The 8,645-nt window shown below is 34.6% G+C and overlaps 1 protein-coding gene across 2 annotated transcripts; it reads left to right on the top strand.

Annotated features, from left to right (window-relative positions):
• The first annotated feature begins 900 nt into the window (after positions 1–900).
• On the top strand, positions 901–8,482 carry septin8b (septin 8b). Of its 2 annotated transcripts, XM_016285134.1 has the most exons (10): positions 901–1,018; positions 3,243–3,357; positions 3,443–3,638; positions 4,086–4,272; positions 4,377–4,538; positions 4,669–4,765; positions 6,041–6,209; positions 6,319–6,451; positions 7,178–7,356; positions 7,843–8,480. In XM_016285134.1, the coding sequence occupies exons 1-10, from the start codon at positions 989–991 to the stop codon at positions 7,844–7,846; spliced, it is 1,272 nt and encodes a 423-aa protein (XP_016140620.1). In that variant the 5' UTR covers positions 901–988; the 3' UTR covers positions 7,847–8,480. The 2 variants fall into 2 exon arrangements, with proteins under 2 accessions (XP_016140620.1, XP_016140621.1); XM_016285135.1 differs by lacking the exon at positions 901–1,018 and having other exon boundaries at positions 3,279–3,353; positions 7,178–8,482.
• The last annotated feature ends 163 nt before the right edge of the window (positions 8,483–8,645 follow it).

Here is an 8,645-nt window from a genome sequence, read left to right as displayed (position 1 = left end):
TTTTTTTTCTCAGAATGTACCAAACTGTTGATTTGACCGCTCCGAATGTTCCTGCTATCTCTCTGATGGATTTGTTTTGTTTCTGAAGCCTAACAATTGTCTGTTTCACTTGTATGGAGACATCCTTTGACCACATGACGTGGGTTCAGAGCAACAGCTTCCAAATGCAAATGGTACACTTAGAATCAACTCCAGACCTTCTACCTGCTTAATTGATGTAGAACTAACGAAGGAATAGCCCACATCTGTCCATGAAATGGCGTTTGAGTCAACTGTCCAATTACTTATGGTCCTTTGAAAAAGGGGGGAGGTAAAGAGCTGTAATTCCTTAACCTTTTCTCCAATTGTGATGAGAATACCCTCAAATTAAAGCTCAGAGTGTGCACTTTAAGTCCATATTCATAATATAACTGTAACTTGAATATGTTTTGGTCAAGTCAAGTCACCTTTATTTATATAGCGCTTTTAACAATACAGATTGTGTCAAAGAAACTGTACAGCATTAATTAGGAAAATATTGTGACAGTAATGCAAAAGGGCAATAGTAAACACTCAATTTTCAGTTAAAGGCAGTTCATCATTGTATTCAGTGATTATATAATATAATAAATTTAATTTATTCATTTAATTTATTTTCATTAGTTAGTTTAATGAAGAAGCTGGTAGTTTGGGTAACTATATCTGCTGAGAATCTTGTCCAGCACTGAGATGTAGGCTACTTGATTTGACACTACTTGAGAGAGACACTCAAACCAAATAAACAAGTCTTTTCTGAAACAAGTGCGTTTGTAAGTGCAGTAGGAGGAGTGAACGTGGGCAACCCGGACAGCATTTTAATTCAGCCAGAGGGTGTTTCCATCAAGTGGCCATATTAGAATGAGAGAGAGAGAGAGAGAGAGGGAGAGAGAGAGAGAGAGAGAGAGAACGCACGAACGTCAGCGCAATAAATGAAAGCATACTGTCAGTGCTTTCTATCGCATTAATCTGCATGGCTGCCACAGATGTGAACATATATCCTGTAAGTTCTTTTTCCCTCTTATACTTACTGCACATTATTATTCTAAATATGGCATGCATATTCTTGATAAAGTTGCAGTGTGTGCAGCGAGAGGTATGAAGACTGAATTAGTTGGTCAAAGATGATTCAAACTTTTGCATATTTCATAATTTGCCTGTAGCCTATTTATGTGCTAATATGCGCATTTAGTTTGTTGGTTGCAATAGAAAAAGGTTTAGTGTGCATATGCTTGTAATTTATATTTAGTTTAACATTGGGGTCTTTCTCTGGTTAAATCCACTGTCAGAGTCATTTCAAGCTGATTAGTTCTTGTAAGCAGATCAGCTTTGGTTCTTCTGGTTGCTGCTTCAGTCAGCATGCATTCCAAGTCTGTAACGTTTTTACATTTATGCTAGAGTGTCATCCTAATACTGTTCATTTATGATTTTAAAATGCCTTTTAACTTGTTGCATTTGTAAACCCAGCACTTAAAGGATGTTTCCTAGGGCAAAAGCAGTGGAAGCCTTCAGCTACTGAGAAACACAGGCTGCATAAAGAGTCCTTTGTGCCCCAGTGTGTGTGTTAAGAATACTGGGGCAGTGGAACAGATGAAGGCTGTGTGAAACACTTCCTTGTGTTTGTACAGAGTGAGGAGCTCTGAATACCTCAGCATGCTGCTTTTCTCTGTGATTGACACTCAAACCCGGGTTCATGCATACCAATATGCTCAGTTACTTACAAACGCTTTGATCAGTATCTCCCATATATTAATAGGCGCATTGATAGACTTATATTTGTGATATTTTAAAATATTATTACAATTTAAAACAGATATTTTAATTTTAATATATTTTAAAATGTAATTTATTTCTGTGATGGCAAACTGAATTTTTAAAAAGCCATTATTCCAGATTGTGTCAAAGAAACTGTACAGCATTAATTAGGAAAATATTGTGACAGTAATGCAAAAGGGCAATAGTAAACACTCAATTTTCAGTTAAAGGCAGTTCATCATTGTATTCAGTGATTATATAATATAATAAATTAAATTAATTCATTTAATTTATTTTCATTAGTTAGTTTAATGAAGAAGCTGGTAGTTTGGGTAACTATATCTGCTGAGAATCTTGTCCAGCACTGAGATGTAGGCTACTTGATTTGACACTACTTGAGAGAGACACTCAAACCAAATAAACAAGTCTTTTCTGAAACAAGTGCGTTTGTAAGTGCAGTAGGAGGAGTGAACGTGGGCAACCCGGACAGCATTTTAATTCAGCCAGAGGGTGTTTCCATCAAGTGGCCATATTAGATAAAGGTGCTTCACGATGCCATAGAAGAACCTATTTATCTAAAGGGTTCCATAAAGAACCGTTAACATCTGAAGAACCTTTCTGTTTCACAAAAGGTTCTTTGTGGCGAAGGAAGGTTCTTCAGATTACAAAAAGGTAAGAAAAAGATTGAAGAAACTGTTGACGGAATGGTTCTTTGTGGAACCAAAAATGGTTCTTCTATGGCATCGCTTGAAGAACCTTTTAAACACCTTTATTTTTAAGAGTGAGTCTTCAGTTTCACACGATTCTTCAGAAATCATTCTAATATGCTGATTTGATATTTTTATCCATGTTGACAACAGTTGTGCTGCGTGATATTTTTGTGAAAACTGTGATACATCATATTTACAGGATTCTTTCAAGTTCAAAAGAACATAATCCGTTTAAAATAGAAATCTTATAACATTACAAATGTCTTTTTCTGCCAATTTCTCTTAAAAAATCATCCCAACTGCAAAAATGTGAACAGTAGTAAATATATGATATATTATTAGATTTAATATTAAATGTAATTGTATTGTTAATAAACTCACTTAGGCAAACTTCAATACATTTATATATTTACTGTTTAATTGTTTATTAAATAATACAATGAATAATACTTTAAAAAGACAGAATTTAACTGCACTCTCACTTCAGCTTTTTTATTGTCCTTGACAAAGGCTTATCGCCGAAACATCGGCAACAATTAAAAAGCTTAAGTGAGAGTGCGGTTATATTTTTAATTGATTATTAAAACCATTAGTGTTTTTGAAAACAAGTTTAAATGTTTTTGATAAAAAATTCAATCCACTATAATGTCATTTTGTACATTGAATATTTTTTACAAAGGCACTTGTAGCAATTATTCATGCCGCTCTCAAAATGTCCTGGTATCAAACTGTCAAACTTTTTTTGCTGTTGTAATTTCTCAGAGTGAGGAGATGAGGACTCTCTCTCTCAGCGGTCATGTGGGTTTTGACAGTCTTCCTGATCAGCTGGTCAGCAAATCAGTGAGCCAAGGATTCAGCTTCAACATTCTCTGCGTAGGTGAGGAGAAAGTGCTTTAGAAAATTCTGCAGACCTGGTATGTAAATAATAAAATCGATATAAAAGACTATTCCCTCTTTTACAGGTGAAACTGGCATAGGCAAATCTACATTAATGAACACGCTATTTAACACAACGTTCGAGAATGAAGAGGCCAGCCACTTCCAGAATGGTGTGCATTTGCGCCCCAGAACATACAGCCTGCAGGAAAGCAATGTGGATTTACAGCTAACCATTGTAGACACTGTGGGATTTGGCGACCAGGTTAATAAAGAAGAAAGGTAATACTTGAGACTAAAAGGGTTTGTTCACCCAAAAATGAAAATTCTGTCATTAATTACTCACCCTCGTGTTGTTCGAAACCCGTAAGACCTTCGTTCATCTTCGGAACACAAATTAAGATATTTTTGATGAAATATGAGTTCAGAAAAGTACCAAGATGATCGACAAAGTAGTCCGTGTGACATCAGTGGTTCAACTGTAAAGTTATGAAGCTACGAGAATACTTTTTTGCGCAAAGAAAACAAAAATAATGACTTTATTCCACATTTTCATCGCTTCGTAGCTTAATAACTTTACCTTACGGGTTTGGAACAACAAGAGGGTGAGTAATTAATGACAGAATTTTCATTTTTGGGTGAACTAACCCTTTAAGTTAAATATATGATAATGAGTAACCCACTGACATCGATAATGAAGTACCAAAGTCTTGTCTTGTTTCTCTGCAGTTATAAACCTATTGTGGACTACATCGATGCTCAGTTTGAAACCTTCCTTGAAGAAGAACTTAAAATTAAGCGTTCCCTTTATAACTATCACGATTCACGCATCCACATCTGCCTCTATTTTATTGCTCCCACCGGTCACTCACTGAAATCTCTGGACTTAGTTACCATGAAGAAGCTGGACAGCAAGGTACAGTGTTCACAAAGTGATTGTTCTATATATTCTACCTCATCAAATCTTAATTTATATACATAGAATTAATGTATGTCCATTTATTTTTCCTTTCCAAACAGGTCAACATTATTCCCATCATAGCGAAGGCAGACACTATATCCAAGAGCGAGCTTCAAAAATTTAAGATCAAGATCATGAGTGAACTGGTCAGCAATGGTGTTCAGATCTACCAGTTCCCAACAGATGATGAAGCTGTGGCTGAAATAAACTCTTCTATGAATGTAAGAGAAACTTGGGTAAAAATATATGTCATAATATCAGATATGATGTTTTGCTATTGATCCGAACAGACACACACTATATGCTCTTATACTGGCATCTTTAATGTTGAGCCAGTGACTTGTGTTGCAGGCAGTTCTCCCTTTTGCTGTGATTGGAAGCAGTGAAGAGGTTCAAATTGGGAACAAAATGGTGTGGGCCCGACAGTATCCGTGGGGAGTGGTGCAGGGTAGGTATTGCTGCTAATAGTACATAAAGATATTTATCATTGTCTTACTTTTAGACAAAAATTGATAAATTGGGCAATGCTGTATTTTCTTTTTTATTTACTGATAAACCTTTTTAGCGCAAATGCAAATGAATAGAAAAGGTTGCACTTGATACTTTACCTGTGTATATTATGCTTTCATCCAAATGGTTTCATCCAAGTTTTTATTATATATATATATTTTTTTTTGGAAAATAAATTAATACTTTTATTTAGCAAGGATGCATTAAATGGGTCAAAAAATGACAGTAAAGACATTTACATTATTACAAAATATATTTGAAATAAATGCTGTTTTGAACTTTCAAACCAAAAAATATATTAGGCAGCACAACTGTTTTCAACATTGATAAGAAGAAATATTTCTTGAGCAGCAAATCAGCTTATTAGAATGATTTCTGAAGGATCATGTAACACTGAAGACTGGAATAATGTTGCTGAAAATTCAGCTTTGCGTTGCAGAAATAAAGTACATTTTAACAATACAAGACAGTTATTAAACTTTTTAAAAATATTTTGCAGTATTACTGTTTTACTGTATTTTTGATCGGATAAATCAGCCATGGTGAGCATAAGAGAAAATCGTAGTTACCCCTAACTTTTAAACGGTAGTGTAAATGAATAGGACATTATTACTTTTCTTTTTTTAAAGTACACATAATGCATACAAACTAATTGTACAGTCTGCATTCAAAATGCCAGTTTGCATCTCACAAATTTGACCATTTCAAACATGATTTCAAGGCAGCATTATTAAAGGGATAGTTCACCTAAAAATGAACATTTTGTCATCATTTACTCACCCTCATGTCATTCCAAACCTGTATGAGTTTCTTTCTTATGTTGAACACAAAAGAAGACATTTTAAAGAATTTTGAAGAACCAAACAGTTGTTGGTCCCCATTGACTTCCATAGTAGGGAAAGAAATACTATAGAAGTCAATGGAGACTATCAACTGTTTGATTACCAGCATTCTTCAAAATATCTTCTTTAATGTTCAACATAAGAAAGAAACTCATACAGGTTTGGAACGACACAAGGGTGAGTAAATGATGACAACATTTTCAAACAAAACTATCCTTATAAGTACACAGTATGTCCGTTTAGACATCACAGTGCATCCTGTAGTAGTTTGTCAACATTAACGCAAGACAAGCAGCAAACTGTGTCTTGATTACTGTAGACATCATGAGAACTACATCAGATTGAAGTTGTGATCTGGGCTTTGTCCTCAGTGGAGAACGAGAGTCACTGCGACTTTGTAAAGCTGAGAGAGATGCTAATTCGTGTCAACATGTTGGACCTGAGGGACCAGACCCACGCCAGACACTATGAGCTGTACCGCCGCTGCAAACTGGAGGAGATGGGCTTCAAAGACACCGACCCTGACAGCGAACCCTTCAGGTACTGCAACTTCTTCTCAAGAAGAGCATGTAACAACATTTTATAGTCAATTGCATAGTCGTCACAGTCATGGCATCAAGTGAACTGAAACATCTGTCCTCACACACAGTCTGCAGGAGACATATGTGGCCAAGAGGAGAGAATTCATTGGTGAGTTACAACTCAAGGAGGAGCAGATGAGACAGATGTTTGTCAACAAAGTGAAGGAGACAGAAGCTGAGCTAAAAGAGAAGGAGAGAGAGGTAAGAACCACTATTTTTTTAATGGAAATAAAATTTCAAGGCATCATTTCAAGACAATATGTTATTTGTACTTGCCTTAATCTAATATAAATGGTCATGTAAAACAACATTATATCTGCCTTTAGTGCAGACATGGCTTTAGAGTAAAATATTAATAAAAAAGTAATACTTGTCACTTTTTATTAAAATTTGAAATAAAAACACTAACATACAAAACATACGTTTAAATTAAATAACCCCCCAAAAATTGATAGTTTAATAGTAACATTTTTACTTTAATAGTAACTAAATCTTTAAATACCTGTGACTTTTATCAAAGGCTAAAGCAAAACAAAATCTTAAATAAGTTTTTATTAACTTAAAATGAATTCACTTTCTATTAAATAATAAAATATTTAATTAAAAATAAATAATTAAATACTCGTCACTTATTATTAAAAATATCACATTTTAGTAAATAACCAAATCTAAACAAAATCGTTAAAAACATGTCACCTTTTATTTAAATAAGCTAAAAAAAATGTATTTACTTGATTAAAGTAAATACAGCTGCAAGTATTTCAGCACTTGTGTTAATCGGTTAAATACTAATGGAATTAAAATGTTAAAGTAATTTTAAAAAGAAGTATTTCAGCACTGTAAACAGTTAATCGGTTAAATAATAATGGAATTAAAATTTTGATAAAAATAAAACAAAATACTGAGTATCTTGTTCTGTATTCCCAGCTGCATGAGAGATTTGAGATGCTGAAACGTACACATCAGGAGGAGAAGCGGAACCTGGAGGAGAAGCGTAGAGATTTCGAGGAGGAAATGAACACCTTCAACAGGAGGAAAGTGGCTGCTGAAACCCTACAGTCTCTTCAAGGCTCCTCTGCCCTCAAAAAAGACAAAGAGAAGAAAACGTAAGCCTTCTCCTCCTCCCTTTTTCCCCATTTCAACCTCTGAGACTATCTGTTCCCATCTCTGGTAGTCACCGTCTGTGAATGAGACTGATCTGTGTCTGCATTCACAAGCGTCTGAGGTCTTTTTGTTTGTCTGAGTTGGCTGACCGTCTTTGCTTCTTCTGGGCTCTGATGCCAGGGCAGAGGATGCTGGGATAGAAGAGCTTCAGTGCTGTAGTATTAGAGCACGCTAGACAGGATCTTGGCATGTTTAAGGAGAAAGAGATAGATGATGACACTAGTTGCCTGGTACTGCCAGCTGCCGGATCAGCATGCATTTACGCCCCCTGATTAAGTGCGTTTGCCATCTTTTGCACTCACTTTGAATAAAATGAGTGTTTGATTGCTTGAAATATGTGTTAGTGCTCTTGGTTGGTTGCCAGTGGTTGGTAACATTATTTTTTATAATCTAGCTGATTTGATTTCTATTAAACATTTTCTTTTCAGCTAATTGGCGACCCAAGGAAGCGTCAGCATCAGTAACTGCTCAGTAATTTTACAGTCACACCAGCTTGTCATGCTTTCAGGTGAAGGTTAAATGCAAAACAAGCACCATTCAGACTGTGATGATCCACTGATGTGTACTTGATTCTTCTGGATTTACATTTTTTATTAAAGGGTAGGGGTTCACCCAAAAAATTACATTCTGTCATAAATTATTCACCCTCATGTTGTTCCAAACTCGCACGACTTTCTTTCTTTTGATGAACATAATATATTTTGAGAAGATATTTTTGTCTATAAAATGGAACTTAATGATAGGCAAAATATTTTTTTGTGTTATGCTGAAGAAAAACTATTTGGAATTGCATGAGGGTGAATAACTGATGACAGAAATGTAATTTTTGCATGAACTGTCTTTTTAAGTAAACATGAAGTTTGATTAAAACCAGTTAACTTTGTCATTGTCTTATATTAATATGGAACTTGACTATGATAACTGGACTTTTAACATATAATTTAGACTTTTGTACATTAATGTATTTTCCTCTTACCAGACTCAAAAGACTGTACAAAAGGAATTGTTTTATATTAACCAGAATTATGATATTTTTACATGTTAAATATCCCTGCTACACAAATGCGAATGTACATTTTTCAGTTTAAAATAAAAAAATACTTTTACAGTTTATTTTCTTTGTATTACTGACTTGCTCACTTCGAGAGATAAATATGGAAATAAGTACATGTGAGAATAAAATGTACAAATGAATGAATGCAATTTAATACAAATAAATGAATACAAATTT

Source organism: Sinocyclocheilus grahami, unplaced genomic scaffold (genome assembly GCF_001515645.1).
Source record: "Sinocyclocheilus grahami isolate Dianchi unplaced genomic scaffold, SAMN03320097.WGS_v1.1 scaffold193.1, whole genome shotgun sequence".
Taxonomy (NCBI): Eukaryota; Metazoa; Chordata; class Actinopteri; order Cypriniformes; family Cyprinidae; genus Sinocyclocheilus; species Sinocyclocheilus grahami.
The sequence above is the reverse complement of the archived record's forward strand: the minus strand, read 5'-3'. Positions and strand labels throughout refer to the sequence as shown.

Excerpts from the sequence above, each read along its gene's own strand:
- septin8b (XM_016285134.1), top strand. The coding sequence starts at position 989 with ATGGCTGCCACAGATGTGAACATATATCCT. Across the intron at positions 1,019-3,242 it reads CAGATGTGAACATATATCCT|AGTGAGGAGATGAGGACTCT; the intron begins GTAAGTTCTTTT and ends GTAATTTCTCAG. Across the intron at positions 3,639-4,085 it reads CAGGTTAATAAAGAAGAAAG|TTATAAACCTATTGTGGACT; the intron begins GTAATACTTGAG and ends GTTTCTCTGCAG.